Source organism: Melospiza georgiana, chromosome 2 (assembly GCF_028018845.1).
Source record: "Melospiza georgiana isolate bMelGeo1 chromosome 2, bMelGeo1.pri, whole genome shotgun sequence".
Lineage (NCBI taxonomy): Eukaryota > Metazoa > Chordata > Aves > Passeriformes > Passerellidae > Melospiza > Melospiza georgiana.
In genome coordinates, this window is record NC_080431.1 from 71,350,916 (window position 1) to 71,367,439 (window position 16,524).

A 16,524-nucleotide genomic window follows, 5' to 3' on the forward strand; every position below is an offset into this window, starting at 1 on the left:
TTCCTTTAATTAAAAAAAAAGAAAACAACCCCAAAGATAACAAAAAACAAGGAAGGAAGGAAGTGGCGGAAGGAAAAGAAGGAGGGAGGGAGGGAGGGAGGGAGGGAGGAAGTGTCGGAAGGAAGTGTCGGAAGGAAGTGTCGGAAGGGTCGGAAGTGTCGGAAGGGTCGGAAGGAAGGAAGGAAGGAAGGAAGGAAGGAAGGAAGGAAGGAAGGAAGGAAGGAAGGAAGGAAGGAAGGAAGGAAGGAAGAAAGAAAGAAAGAAAGAAAGAAAGAAAGAAAGAAAGAAAGAAAGAAAGAAAGAAAGAAAGAAAGAAAGAAAGAAAGAAAGAAAGAAAGAAAGAAAGAAAGAAAGAAAGAAAGAAAGAAAGAGCCAAAACTGAAACCCACCAGAAGCAACCCTTTGCAATCTGTGTTAAATTTTGGAAGAAAAATAATCTATATATCTATATATACACACCTCAGAGAGAGAGAGGGAAATCTTTCCATAGATGCAGATGCAGAACCTATATATATCCTGCATCCTATTTGGAGCCAATCCCTTGCAACCCCTCAGTGCAAGCTCTGCAAGAGGCTGGGAGCTGCAGCCCCAGGATGAAGCCTGTGGCACACAAGGGCACCCTGCCAGCCCGTGTCCAAACTGGCCCATGCTCCGCTTTCCACAAGCCTGCTCTGCCCTCCTCCGCACACCGAGAGTGCCCAGCAACAAACTTAGCACTGATCAATCCCGCCTTGGTTTTTCTGACGCATCTCCATCTGCTTTTCCCCATCTGTTGTCTCAGGCTCCCCCTAAACTGCGAGCTTTTTCAGTGTAGCAGCCATCTTTTACTCCCCTCATCCTGCCAAGCACGGCAGGGTGCTGCCTCGTGGCTGCAGCTACGAAGGTGCCACAAAATTGTAAATAAATATTTAAAAAAATAAGACACCGTTTCAGCTTACCAAAAGGCAGCACAGGTTTTGCTTTTCCTGACTGAGTTCTTAGCTATGAATTATTTTTAATTATTGAATGGTCGAAATAAAAGCGCTAAAGAAAATCCACAAAAACTTGTGCAAAAAAATTCCAAACCAGTAACAAAAACACAAAACCAAACCCAACCTGAACCCCCACAATTCTTCTTACTTTTCTTGCAGGACTCAATATGCAGAAATTAAGGTATCTTGAGTATATGATTCTGGGTTGCTGAGGAACTATTAGAGTTGAGGGTGGACATTCATGATGACAAAAGCCAAGTCCATACAAGGATAGGTGAAACAATTTTGGACATGCAATATTTTTTGTGTCATGCAACTGTCTTCACACAATCCCTTCAACAAAACATTTACTACTTTCTTCATGTTTTCATCTCCTTTCCTCATGTTTGTTTATAAGCAAAAATAATGTCTCACTACATAGGAATCTTTCCTTCTCTGAAATTTCTGTCTTCCCATTAAATCTTAATTACGTTCTCAGTGCTGCACTTCTGTTGTTAATAAAGGAGTAAAGCGATTAGACTAATGCTTTGCAGGGTGTTTGTAAAATCACAGCCATTTTGCACAATTACTTCAAGCAGAAAGTAGAGACAGACGTTTTGGAGGTGGAGAGGAAAGCTCCTCATACAGGCTGAATACAATAAAAAGTCCTTGAGATCCTGCCTGCTCAACATCAGGTTGCAGAAGGAGAGATGCACCGACAGATCAGAGCTAAGCTTGGGAGAGGGGCATGAAGCCCCCTCATGCAGCTGACCAAACAAGGACTGCATCCAGTTCCTGCCAATTTGCTTCTCTGATGCTGAGCTGTGCATCCTTCTTAAAGGACTCTGTCCTCTGCAAGAGAATCCAACCCAAGCCGAGGGGTTTTCACTCATACAAATGCGGGGCACGGGCGTATTATTGAGTCAAAGCCGCAGCTCACCCAATAGACTACTCAGGTTAACTCTTAAGCATGTGTTTGCCTTATTTTTCTTCCCTCTAATGCACAGCATTCCCTTAATCAGTTTGGATTACATTAAGTGTTAGAAGAAAGAAATAAAAAACCCGAGAGAAATCCCCTAAGAAATTACAGACTCACATGAAAAATATCTTAGCATCATGTACATCTAAGCTTTTAACACAGTCTAACATTTTTCCATCCATGCAGCTACTTTGAGTAATCTTGTGTGTGTTTATTCTCTGTTTAATTAATCTAATTCACACCTACTCGATAAATTAAATTTAGCAGCAATTATTCCTTGTGTCATTTGCAGTGCATTCCCAGGTCGTGTCTCAAGAACTGCCTCAGACACAGAATAATAAGGACAAAGAGAAGATTCTTCATCTGTTTGCCTCTCCTGAAGGATCTGCATGGGCTTACGGCATTTCTTCAAAGATTTAAAAAAACTAATCTCATTCTTCTATTAACAAAAATACCTCCAATACCTTTGAGCAACGGCAGCACCTTTCCATAGTAATAACTTCTTAAGGATATGATGGTCAAATTCCCAGGTGACACAAACCACCTAATTCAACTGAAGATGTGGCACCACAAGTACTTGTGCTGCTTCAAGCAACTTTTGTTTTAATACTGCACATTTTATTACACAGAGTCTGTGAATAAAATGGAGGTCAGAAAACACAAGCATATGGTAAATGGAGCAAAATTAATAATAGCCAAAATATTCTCTTGCAGAGCAGACTTACATTTATCTTTTGAGTATTGTGGCTACATTAAAAAAAAGTGCATATGCTGCTCATACACTGTGGCTAAGTTAAAATTCAGGAAATAATACTTAGTTTTCAAACCAAATCCCTTTAAGAGCTGCAAAGCTACTTGCTAATTACCATATAAATAGATCACTGCAGCACAGTTTCCTTGCATGCAACTCATCCGACACAAATATTAAATTTCTCTTAGAAGGCAACAAACCCAAGGCATGTCATGACATTGACTTATGTACACAGGGAGCAACGAGGAAACATTCCTACGCAGAAAGTACAAGCAAATGTAGTATTGACAAAGAAAGAACATGATTATTGGAGGTAGTGGGAGACTTGAGTGCTCTGGGTTTGCTTCCTTGCTCCATGACAGCACCCAGCACAAACGCTTAAGCTTGTGCCTGCATTAGGCTGATTGGAGAAGGGGGCTCCTTTACCCACCCAAGAGACAAGAGTCAGCTCTGCCCTTATATGCACAGGTTCCAACAGAGCCATCTGAGACTCCTTGTCCCTGTGCAAACTCTAATTCTTTCTCTCCTGTGGGCAACCCAGGCTTGCTTCTGGCCAGAGAGAAAGAAAGGCCAGGAAGGACTGAAAGGCAGGGATGGCAAGTGGTGGCTAGCTGGGAGCAGGATAGGAAATAGATCCTACTGGGGCTTCAACATGCCCAGAAATCACTGGTGCCAGGGTTGCCTTGCATTTAGCAGGGTAGGACGGGCTGGACCCATGCCACAAGGCTTTGCACTACATGTGGCCATTGGCTTTGAAGGCAAATTAAGACCAAATTTTTATTTCTGGTATTGGATGTGTTAGCTGCCTTCTTTGCATCAGTCCCTTGCTCGTAAAAAATTTAAGATGGTCCTATTCTACCTTACCAAGCAGCATGAAGGACTTAGCTGCCACATGGGGAGAAACCAAGTAGGAACAACACACAAGGAAGTAGAGGCATAGTAAAATCCACATGACGATCAACGTAAAAACAAGGTTGCAAGAGCATGGTCCCGTGCAGAGTGTTTTTTAAAAATTTAACTTCAGAGCTCTTCAAGCTCTGTAAAAAGTTGCACATAACGTGAAAGCTGTGATTAGGGGGCTCTTCTGATATTTAACCCCCAGATACTGCTTTATTTTTACACATGTATGGCTCTGGTTAAATTAAGCTCTGTGCATGGAGACATATGGCAGCACGATCTGTACAATTACACAGATAAGGTCACATACTTAACTGGCAACAACACTACTAATTTCAAAGAAGTTGTGTCAGTCTTCCCAGCAAACGAAAAACACTCTCATTAACATAGGGGGAAAGGGAAAGGAGGAGAGAGTAATTTCACAGAAAATAATTATGTTTGGTTATAACAGCGTAACTCTGACGGAAACAGAGTCAGAAAAAAAAAGGGGGGAAAAATAACACAATCTACTGTTAAGCTTAATTTTTGAACAGACTAGTTTAGCTGAACTGTGAGGTCATGAGACTTTGGGGGTATAAGAGGTGCTGACACAATCTCTCTCTGCATGATGGAAGACAAAGAAGAATTAATAGTTGGTGATTACTTACATCATTATGGCTTATGCAAACACACCTGCCTTCCCAGTTGCCTTCTCTTTTTATTTCCATTTCCAAGCTTTGTTATTTTTTTTAATACTCACATGCAGCATAGGTCAGTCTAATTCTCCAAACAGGAAATATCAGCATTTGTACCAAGGATCACATGTTCACTAAGAGTAAACCAGAACTACATTCCTTGCCTCTAACTTCCAGTCCACTAAGAGATTTTAGACATTCCTCACAAGAGGTGAAACACTACTCAAGCCACAAAAAGTGCCTGATCTAAGAAGACAGTATGACTGTATTCACTGCACCTCAGCAAAAGGGGGAAAAGCTGGTTTAATATTGTCTGCTTGGGATTTGCAGTGTCCAACATCACAGACACCAGCACTAACTTTGACTGTTGAGCAAAAAAAAAAAACAAGGTACTTGATTGATTAAAAAGCAGTAGGAAATAAAAAGGAAAAAAGAATGCCCTCAACTACCCCCATCCCAAGCCTTCACCTCCTCTGGGCTAACATCACAGCTTTATTTTCCTCTCTGGCAGCTCCCTCTCCAGACCTCTGCTCCTGCACAAATGCCATGCTCACAGGCTCCATACCTCACCATCCCTAACTCACCAACCTAATTCCTCCAGCCAGAGGTCAGACTTGGACCACAAGCAATTACTGCAACACAGGGACATTAGCTGATGGTGTCATAATAATGTATGGCAGGATATGACAAGTTTCCATAGCATATGCATTGTGCATACATTTAACAGGGCTGTTACTCAGTACTTGTGGTACAGTTTCACCCAGTAAGCAAAACTCTGCTTCTGCCACTGATAATAATTCCAACAAGAGAATTTGGCTACCTGGAAGCGAATGGAACAGCCCTGTTTAAAAATTAGTGCAGGAATAGCTCAGCCTATTAAAAAGGCGATATCTTAAACAGTTCTGCCTAGCCATGACTTCTGGAAATTTACGAAAAGAGAAACTGAACTGACAGACAAGGTAGAAAAATGAGTTTCACAGCTAAGCTGATAGGTGAAGTTACTTCTGAATAGGCAGAAGATACACTCTGCTGATGTTTGTAACAATAATAAATAATTGATGTAATGCACAACAATGTTGATTTATGAGATCAGTGGCAAAATTGTTGCTGTTCCAGAATTGGGGCTGGGACAGGAAAGAAGGGAGCTGTCTGGTTATTGGGCAGCAACTTCTTCCATCAGAAAGAAACTCTGTCCCACTGGCCCTTGCCATGCTTATGCCCTTCAGACTTAAGTCTCTACTGAAGCAAACAGGGAGTTCAGATTAAAAACTGGTGCTGCATTAAGTGAGGACACAATTGTCCAGTTAAGGCAACAGGAATACTCTTTAAACTTCCTGTGAAAGAGGGCTAAAGAAGTCATCATGGGCATCTAAAGAAAGGTTTAAATTTCTATAAGCCGAGTATAAATCTGCTGATTACAAAGAAATTGCATTTATAAGAAATATTGTATCTTTAAATGTCATTTTAAAAGAGGCACTTGATACCAGAGAGATCCAGCCATCTCAACCATATTCAGTGCTTCATGAATAAAAACCCACTGCTAGCAGAAATCAGGTCTGTTCAAGAGAAATGATAAAAATGGATTTATTTTTTTATTAATAGCAGCAGTACTGAAGCTGCAACTGAGGTGGCACAGCTCACACCTTTATCCTCTCCACAGATAACATACACAGATTGTGAAGGAAATTGCTGCCAGGGAGGAAGGGAGGAGGGAAGAGACATGCTGGCTGAGCCCAAATTTTGTCATTTTCAGTGAAATTTGTGGTCTGGCCATTAGACAATACTTACTTAGTCTAAAATTCTTATATACCTTTCTTCATCCTACTGTGAAGCGATGCTTCACTTTTTTTTTTTCTTTTTTTTGTGTGCCTATGAATACATGGCTGTGAATTCATGTCTATTAATGCCAATATGCCTGAAAAATCAATAGCTTGCATTTCCAGAGAATATTTGATCCCCAAACTGTCTACTATTTTAGAGGACAATCACATAAGGCAAGAAAATACTTCCACTTACCAAAAAAAAAAGAAAAACCATGAGGTGAGGTGACTCAAAGACAAAAGATGAGTTTGTGTCCCTGCCATGCTGCAGCTCAGGATCTAATTGAAAATTTCCTCTGGGGAATAAACATGCCCTGGCAAGCAGATGGACTTGATTTATGTCCTTCTCCCTAATTTTTTCACGTCCTCTTTTTTCTTTATTATTATTATTGTTATTGTTATTGTTATTATGACAAACTCCTTAATGCAGTAACTTTGTCTAATATGCTGTACAGTGCCTAGCACACTTACAGGTCCCACTGTGATTAAGCACTCAACTCCAACATCCACAGTCCTTTGATTTTCCAGCTGTTAACCCTGGGCTCAAGCCACTGGATATATGGTGTCTAGTAAAGAATAAGCATGCCAAAGTAGAAATTAAAGCTTTTAAAATGCTCCAAAGCTCAATTTTTAACAGTGAGTACATTACAAAGAAGTCATTAATAGCCACACTTTTAAATAATAGAGAAGTGAAAGCAAAGAAAGTAGATCATTTAGCGTGTGTTGATACAACATAAATTACAGAGGATGGAAGCCAGCTTATGTAGTAGGGGAATTACATTATAAAATTCTGTATTAGTCATGGCCACACATCAGTGATGGATACATCAGGCTGGACTCTGCAACTGTTGGTGAACTCAGCATTTGTAAAAACGGCGTTAAAGAGCATGCAGGGAAAGGGAGATCAATTCCTCAAATTCACCATTAACTGGAGAGCCCCACAATCAATGTTTTTCGCCCCTGCAAGGTCCTCTCTGCTCTTCAACAGGGCAAGGACACTTACAGGCTGAATAGCATTGAGCTATTCATGCTATGACATGATCTGCAGAGCTGATTTTCATCACACACATGAGCTGCCAAAAGCTCCATGGCCAACACCCATGAGGGAGACATCCTTCAGGAGGAGCACCCAGTGGGAGGGAGCTGACCTGCAATGCCATCAAAATCCAAAGTCCATTTTCTGGACATGGCACTTGGTGCTACAGTCTAGTTGAGGTGTTAGGGCATAGGTTGAACTTGATGAAGTTAGAGGTCTCTGCCAACCTCATTGTTCTGTGATTCTATGATTTCTGGGCTGAAAAGAGGCACTGGGTACCCAGCATCTGTACTGCTGGCAGCCATCAGGATGTGAAGCAGCAGCAAACCACTCACTGGATTTGTCCCAGTCTGTGAGAGCAAAGACGTGTGGGGATTTCTCAGGACAAGCCAAAGAAAAGCAGCTATAAAAATCAGGATGCATGACAGGAGGGTGAAGCACAGTTTTAGTATGGCAGAGCAAACGTGGCTTTCAGACCCAGCAGGATTCTACGCCAGCTGGCTTTGTGAGTGCAAAAGAAAGCAAAGCCCAGCCTGCTGAGAAGAGGAGCATTCGTACCAATTAAATTCTGACATTCACTAACCCCGTATTAGCTTATATAAATATTAATACTACTTCAGTGTGAAAATATCCAGAGTCTTTCCAAATCTAGCTGCAGATGTGACAGTTCAGAGACAGCTTCCAGAGGCAGAGTGTTGCTGCTCTGCAAAGATGTACTGACCTACATGCACTATTTCTAAACCCACAAGTGCATCCTGCCTTAACCACTGCAGCAAATACTATTTCAGGGGTGGCAGGGGTCTGCCTCAGTTTAAATGGTGCCAGCAAAAGGCTAAGCAAGGTGTAAGCAGATTTTCCAGACACACAAGCATAATTTTAGAGTAAATTAATTGAAAAGAATGTGCACAAGAGTGAAATTTGGTCTGCTGGCGTGTTAGTTAAAGAATCTCCTAAGTAATCTACGTCAGACTGAAGAGAAGCTTATTGGGTTTGTTCAAAATACGTTAACAATAAACAAAGTAATGCAATGGTTTGAATTAAAAATCGTTTTTTCCAGAGCACAGAAACGTAATAAATCAACGCAGTAAATTACCCCTGTGCTGTGAAATTAACACCCATATATATGAAATAGAAGTAGGAATTTACAGCTCTGATCAATCAGTTTTTTTATTAACTCCAACTTCTGTTTTATTTACTGTGGGATCTCAGCACCTCAGGATGAGGTGCAGAGAGACCGAGAGCACCCTTGGGGGGCTCGGGAGTCCTGGAATGTTGCCAGAAGTGTCTGGTGACAGGACTTTGATCCTACACAGGAGATGACACCTGTATGAGGATAGAAGGATTTCACTGGGGTAAATGGTGAAGGGATAAGTTAGTTAGAGTATAATACACAGGGTTTAGGATTTCTGTACAGGGGGGTCTAAAGAAGTAAGATGGAGGAATTGGGGTGTGTCCTGTCCTTCTTCTTCTTCTTCTTGGCCTCCATCTTCTGTGGTGATGGTGGCACTTTGGGATTGGTCTTTACTAGAAGTGCACCGGTTAATAAGAGTAGAAGGTATTGGAGAAAAATCATAAATATTGTACACGTAACTTTAGGTATAAAGATAAGTGACCGCCCCGGAGGCTGGGGAGTGTGCCCATGGCTGACTGCTGTGCAGACCTCTGTTGGGCTGAAAGAAAATCTTTTAGATAAACAATTAATAAACACCAAGACCGAAACAAGATCAGAAGTCTCTCCTCGTCCTTTGAAGCGCGGGCTGCCCAAGGCCACTCTGGGCCTTTCCAGGTCTCTGAAACAGCCGAGAAACCGAGCAAGTGGCATCCCTGAGCTATCTCCGGACATAAAACAGCCGGGAAGAGAAACCGACAACCAGCAAACATAAATCAACCATAAAACAGAAGAGAAAGAGAAAAATGAAACTCCGACAATTTACCTTCCTGCACATGTCCCTCACCCAGGAGTGACTCGGCCTGGGCCCAAAGTGGCGCTCCTGGGAGCTGGTCAGCCCAGCAGCCCTGCCATCCTCCCCATCTCACACCACCCACAAAGGAGCACAGCCCCGTGACCCTGTGCTCTGCCAAAGCAACCGTAAGCCCTCCCGAGCTCAAAAGCCAAGCTATGAGGAAAAGGCCTGGCTCTCCCAGCAGCCACATCAGGGCTTTGGCTTACTTGCAGCTGCTGAAGATGCTGGGCTCCAGGAATGCCTCCCTTGCTGCTGTGTGTATACACAGCTGGGAAAAAAATGCCCAGGGGAATGCCTTTCCCTGTAGTCATGTAACCCCTAGAGTCACCTCAACTTTTTGAAAAACATGTTTCCTACTCCCCTCACAAAACTGTGCTTTTGCAATATATTCCTCCTGCCCACTGTAAAGGAAAATCCCATCTTGCTCTCTTGGACCTGCTACACTTAGTCTGCAGCAGCCACCAGTTAGCAGAACAAGGCTGCCTTGTTCTCCAGTGTAAATGATTTATGGTTTCACACGTGCTCGTGTGCTTCATTATTCACTTAGTACTTGTACCTCTGAATATCAGCTCATGAGATAAAAGTGCATACTAAGGCGCAAACTGATGCTTGGCTGTATTTCAATAAAAATATCAAGGTGAGAACAAAAAAGGTCTTCATGGGAGGTTGCCCACACTGCCTTTCCACTCCTGACACACATGGGCGAGCTGCTCATGTTCCCGTCCTCTTTCCTGGAGCACCCATATAAACCCAAGCCCAAAGAGGAGGGCCCTTGCCACTTGTGCCCCCGCAGCAGAGTCAGCCCCCAGTGAGAGCACGCCCAGGGTGACTTCAGTGCCCAAATCTTGCTATCAGTGGTTTTTTAGCAGCTCTTTATTCCTGCAGGAGCAATTCTTCATCTCTCTAAAACCTACAGAGCAAACAGCAGGTAATAATTCTGAAAAGTCTGAAGCCTGCCTTCAAAGAGATCCAAAGGCACGCGATACATTTGCAGTTGGACTGCCTAAAATAGCCACCACGAGCTGTGCCAGTCTATAAAAATGTAGGAAGTGACAACTTGTCTATTAAGAGGTTTCTCCTATCTACAGATATGGCATACAAGGAGTAATGTTGCTTCTGCTATCCAGATAATCAATCATGAGTGTAAGAATTGGCTGCAATTATGATCCTGAATTAGAACCAGGAACAAAACCTGGACTGCCTGTATCCCTGCTTGATCAGACATGTAGTGGTCCATGTGCCTCCAGAAACCTGCCTGACCTGCATGAGCTACAAGGCAGCTGAAAGTGAGCTCCAGAGTAAGGCAAACACGGACACCTGACCTCCAAAGATAACTGAGAACATCCCTATGCTCTAGCAAACTCCCCATCTCTACTGTCGCTTCTCACCAAAAGATGTAAAAAATGCAGGATGCTGCCCTCATGTTGACTCTCAGCAGTGGATTACTCACAGGAGTGAGATGCCAGTTTGCTGGCAGTGTTGAAACTTCCCAAGTGACACAGAAAATAAAAGATCCCCTTTCTCAAACGACTGCTCTCCCCCGACAGCAGGAGCATGCTCATTCAGCCCACGTATACAGCAATCGCAGCATATTTGGGTTCACATTAAACCTTTTCATCTTGATTATACAGCATGCTGTCGCATTTAGGGCTGCTGTGCAACGCTCTACGTGACTTACTGCTGTGCTGAATCCCAGCAAGAGCGTGGGGCTGGCAGGCTGTGAACCTCTCCTGTGTGTGCACAAGTCTCCTGTACAAAACAACTGGAGTGTAAATTACAGTCTTAGAGAAAACCAGTGCACTGCAGGGAGATGTCTGAAAGGAGCCTTGTCAGAGACCCCCAGGGGCACTCTCTAGGAAAATCCATTATGCTTTTATTTTTGGTCATCAGCATCCCATCAGGAGAAAGGCTTCTGATGTGAAGGCCTGGTGCTCCCCTTTGGGAAAGGGATCTCTGCACACACACTCTCTGTCAGCCTCATCGTTTTCAAAACAAACTCCAAGAGGCCACCTCGCCCAGCTCTCACTGCTCTGCATTTGGCACTGAATTGGATAGAAAAGGGATGATTTATCCTCTCTATAACAAATCACAGCCAGTCAGTAGCAAGGATGCCCACTGAGTGTAAGGGGGGCCCTTTGGGAGTTGCCCAAGCAGCAAAGTTACTCATCCTGAAGCCTTTAAGCTCTCAGACAGCAATTTCCACAGCGCAAATGAAGATTAACCACTGTCAGTGTTAACTGTGAGAATAAGATCTCACTGTTAGGGGAAAGTGCCCTGCCTGCTCTGCAGAGGGACAAAGAGCCAACCCACAGGGTGTGCCACCAGGCCAGGGTGCTGCAGGGCTGCCACATGCCCTGCTCCAGTCCTTGTCACAGGCTCACCCTGGCAGATAAGCAGGGCTGTGCTAAGCAGATTGCTCTGCGGGAGGAGCTGATGGAAGGGAAGCACAAGCATTAAACACTGTGAGTCCTAACTCTGCTACTTTGCCCAGATGGGATTTATGGGGTGGGGAGGGGGAGAAGGGATGCAGATGGAAGAGCATCTTCGGCCATTCCAAGTGTTAAAAATAAGTGAGATATGCGCCTTAGGGCTCAGCAGATTGAACACAGTGATTATATATTCTCCATAATTCTTCACCTGGGCTTATGCCTGAGAAGATCCTGACCCCTTCTTATGCCACATATTGCAATAGGAATGCCCAACCAAATGTTGAAAACCTATTTAGTGAACATCATTTCCATACACAAAATTAAAAATGCTCCCTCACATGTCTATTCCTTCTAGTTTTTTAGCTGTTTAGAAATTTGCAGGATATAAATAAACTTAAAAAAAAAATCAAAACCCCAGAACAAAACTAGGAGCATGAAAAGAAGCAGGAGCACTGTGTGAATTGTGTGAAAACTGAACTACCTTCATAAAGATCAGCATATTGCTCTGAAAGATCCCCTCGACTCTCCAGCTCCAGATCATGCTGGAGGGTCCCCAGAAGCCCAGTGAGTGAGAAAAGCTGGGTACATGCTGGAATGAGAAATACCAGCTGCCAAGCACAGGTGGGCACCTGGCAGGTGCCCACCCATCCAAGACCTCAGGCTACATCTCCTGGGGCAATTTCTTTATCAGCCTCATTCAGCAAAGGCACCTGGGGTACAGATATGTGCACAGCTGCTCTGCATGGGTGCCATGCCCCCCTGCCAGCTAACAACAGTATTTTAATTTAAAACCATCACCATCTCTGTCACGCTGCACTCACAGGCTACATCCCCAGCACTTATAAATCAATGCAAACACTCAGATTATTTTTAAAGGCCAGAGGGATGTTTAGGTGACCTAAACTGTCTTTTTGTGTACAGCAAGCTGTAGCATTAAATCCACCTACTTTACCATGGAGCCTGATTACACGTGCTAGCCAGCCATCACGTCACTCACTCCAGTGGTGCTACACCAGCTAATAAGGAGTGAAACAGTGCTCTGTAACCTGCAACAGCTTGAATCTGCTTCCTAGCACGGCTCTGCAGACTCAGGGCAGCAAAGTCTCATCCCTGCAGACGCAGGGAAGAGGCAACAGCCAGCAGTGATTCAGTGACCCAGGGCAGAGTGATTGCTGCAGCAGCACATCTGCAGCGCATCATCTGCCAGCGCCTTCGCACACCGATGCAAAGCAGAATGCTTCAGACACATACAAGATGCTTTAGACACAGAAGCCACCAGAAAACAGAGGTTTGGAAAGCAAACCAGTGCACCCTGAAGGGGTGAAAGCCAATAAATATGTAAATTGCATTCTCCCACTGCCTTGAGGCAACAGGGTTTTGTTACCTGTTTTGGGGTTGATTACAAAGAAGTTCTGGGGATTTCCACTTGTAATCCGGTAAGTCAGTTTTTCATTAGTGCTGGAGTCAGGGTCCTGGGCTTGGATCTGAATGACAGATACATCCTTTGGGGAGTTTTCCATGATGACTGGGTAATAGATAGGCTCAGAGGTGAGAGGGGCATTGTCATTCACGTCCTCCACTTCAATGTAGACTTCAATAGTAGTGTAGAGTGGGACAACACCATGATCAGTCGCATACACCGTCAACCAGTAGGACTTGGTCGTCTCCCGGTCAAGAATATCTGCTGTGTAGATAACTCCTGTAGAAAAACAGCAAGCAGAGGATGTCACAAATAGGATCAGTAAGAAATCACATCTGTTTTCATGGGGCTGTACTACAGAGTTCAGCATATAACAAAGGCTCCACCCGTAGAAAAATTCAAGTTGTCCAACAAATGAAAGCAGAAGTCTAAGCGTGGGAATTGTTTTGTGAACTCAGCTCAACAACTCAATCCTTTGTCCCAACAAACTGAGAGGGAGGGAAGGTAAAAGGATGGCTCTTCATAAATGCCCTAATGCCACAGCCATTTCTTTGCTAGAACTGCAGCTGGCAGAGTAACAGACGAAACACCATCGTTTTCTGCTTTGTGATGCAGACTTGTATAAACCTTGGTAGGGAGGAATACAACCACTGACAATGAATCGCACGCAAAAAAAAAAGAAGTGGCTTTTCTTTTCTAGTTCCTGCTTGTGCTCTTGCTAAAGAAGAAAACCTAGGAGGCAATTTAAAATAAATCCATCCAAGTTCAGAAAATAGGCAGTAAATTTAAAATTGAGCTCACTCATTGCACAATGCCAAAATCCTGGATAACAAGCAATCAAAAGCTCCCACAGTAGCCCTTAGACGATGAATATAACAAATATATTTCTATCCTCTTTTATCAGAGAGGAAGGAAAGGCTTGGCCACTTTACCTACCGGTGTAAGAAAACATCAGTTGGTTTTCCACCTGGTCATAAGAAACAAAAGAGAAAGTCTGTCTGTGTATAAGGAGATGAAAAGGTTCTTGATATTTCTGTCACGGAAGTGATGAGGAAGGGCATTTTCTTATTTGGATGCTGATGTGATTCTGGCTCAGAGCCACAGGGAGGGATTGAATTACCAGCCCCGTGCCTGAACTGTCCTGGCATGAAGGGCTTCCACCCACCTCATTTCTGCCTGAAGTGCTTTAAAAATCCATCCTCCTCCTGACATGAACACCTGGTTTGTGTCTGGTTGGAACCAGATGACCCTTCGGGTCCCTTCTAAACCAAGTCATTCTGTGATTCTGTGAGAAAGCAGAAATTCTGCCACTCTAAGACTTGCTTGTATTGGCATAGTCCAAACCTTCACTGGCTTAAGCACTGACCACGAGTGCAGAGAGGACCAAATACACCAGCACCACAAACAAAATCAAACCAGCATCAAAATAAGCAAATGCAATTCCTCACCACTTCTATGACACATGTATCAAGAACATGTTCATCTCCTAATACAGCATTATTAAATCTTGAGAGACACAGTAATGCAGTGGATCTCAAGCTTAAGGAATACTCAAATGGACTGTTTGCAAGCCACCAAATCATGTCATTAGTAGATGGCAAATGATGGAGGAATTGCAGGGCAAAACAGGAACACAAGAAATCTGAATTCAGTCTCAGATGTGTTTGATGCTATTTAGAACAAAATTACCAGTTAATCATTGACAACAGAGCTGCTCTAAGGTCAGGACTAATGAAAGATATGAGTGTCTTTTTGGCTTTGGGGGTTTTTTAAGGATCTGACTGCACTGTTTCCACGACAGTGCAGCTTCTAAGCTTCAAGTCTTAGAAAAGTTATCAAGGTAGCACAAAACCCAACCACACAGTCACAGAGATGCCACATGCTCTTGCCTTATAAGATATATATATATTTTTAATACTACAATTTTTTTTCAAGTTTTGGATTTTTTTTAATGTCTTTTAAGGCTAGTTTGAACTGACAAGTGTACTCCTAACATTTGACCAGCCGTATAACAGAGAGAGGGGAAAGGAGCAGCACTGATTCTGCACTGATTCTGGTCATGTGTGAGCTTAGGTTGTTTCATAGTAAACTCAGATCCATGTCCTTCTCACTCAGGTGTATTATTCACCCGTCCTAGGTGAGCAGGGCAGCACTGGAGGACAAAAACAGAGTGTATTCTAAATATTCTTGTTGGCAGCAGCCTGTGCTATGTAATGAGTTTCTGTAGAAACATAGGTGAAATATATGGTGAACTGTGATGGAAAAAGCCTGCAAGTCCAGAAGAGAAATTGCACTGCAAGAATGAGAAGTGCCCATAACAACCCATAGAAATAAATAAAATAAATCCACATAGGAAATAATAAAAAAAAAGATGAATATTAGTGATACTAGAGATGATGATTTATTCAGAAGACAAGAAGAATTATTTTACATCTTTGAACAAAATTTGAAATAAATAAGGTTCTCCCCTAGTGAGAGCACAGAAGGTTTTAGCAGATTAACCCATGTTTATGAAGCTGAATTTCACTGATACTGAGGTGATAATAAATCTATCTTCTGAGTCATTCCTTCATTTTATAACTCCTGGCAACAGTCACTTTTCATTTCTGTATTTCAGAAGGGAAGGATCATTGAACAAGCATTAGCTACTGCCAACAAGTCTGCTACACTGGTTCTTACTTTTACTTTTGATTTATTAAAAGGTCCCAGATACAATTAATTCCTTTTCCTCAATAAGTCTTGTCATTTCACCTGTCAACACCACACAGCAGCTTGATGAATAAGAAGACTTTTGTTCACTTTCAGGTTTTCCACATGGAAATCCTTTCATCATTCTGGGAATACCTTCTCCCATGCTCTTCAACGTTCGGTACAAAATGCCTCCTTGCAGTACACCCATATATAGATATAAAGGTAGCACCCACAAGAATACACAAGCTGCCCAGATATTTAATGGATCACTCCACACAGGTGTGGATGACATTCTTCCAGAGGAATGCCAAATGCCAGCTTCACATGAGGTGTTAACCCTTGAGAGTAATGATGATATTTGGTCATCAACACTACTTTTTCATCACTATGGGATGAATGCAAAGTGGCTGACAGAGCTGAGATCAGGAGCTGCAAAATATTCCCTGGGTAGTTCACAGATAGGCTCCCTCTCACTTCAAGCTGAGAGAAAGGAGGGGAATATCCTTGGATAAAATCACAATAAATTCATAAACACATCACTTACTTCAAAGCTCATATATATTAACAGGTAATAGCTCCTGCTATTATACGAGCAGAAAGGAGGAGAGGCCTTTGGGAGCAGCTCTAAGGGCTTTTCTTAGATGGGTTTTTGTGGTGCACTCTTACAGCTGCTTGCCAATTAGAAGATAAATGTGAACAAAGTAATGATGCCTGAACTAAAAAAGTCAAGAAGAAACAACTGCAGAAATCATGAAAATTTCAAGAGGACTAAAACCCAAAAAGTTCCAAGATTTTGCAGACACATTTCTGAACAAGATAGATAAAACAGATGTTCTCATCCACTGGGATGCTACACCATGAAGGCACCACAGAGTGTTTTTACATGAGACAGCTGAAATCCAAGCACACATCT

General features: G+C 42.8%; 1 protein-coding gene across 7 annotated transcripts in view; it reads right to left on the reverse strand.

Moving 5' to 3' along the window:
- FAT3 (FAT atypical cadherin 3) overlaps window positions 1-16,524 on the reverse strand; it is a 399,748-nt gene that overhangs the window by 203,988 nt on the left and 179,236 nt on the right. For all 7 annotated transcript variants that reach the window (XM_058019289.1, XM_058019288.1, XM_058019293.1 and 4 more), the window contains exon 3: window positions 12,885-13,199. In XM_058019289.1, coding sequence (XP_057875272.1) covers window positions 12,885-13,199 — 315 coding nt within the window. The remainder of the gene's footprint in view (window positions 1-12,884; window positions 13,200-16,524) is intronic.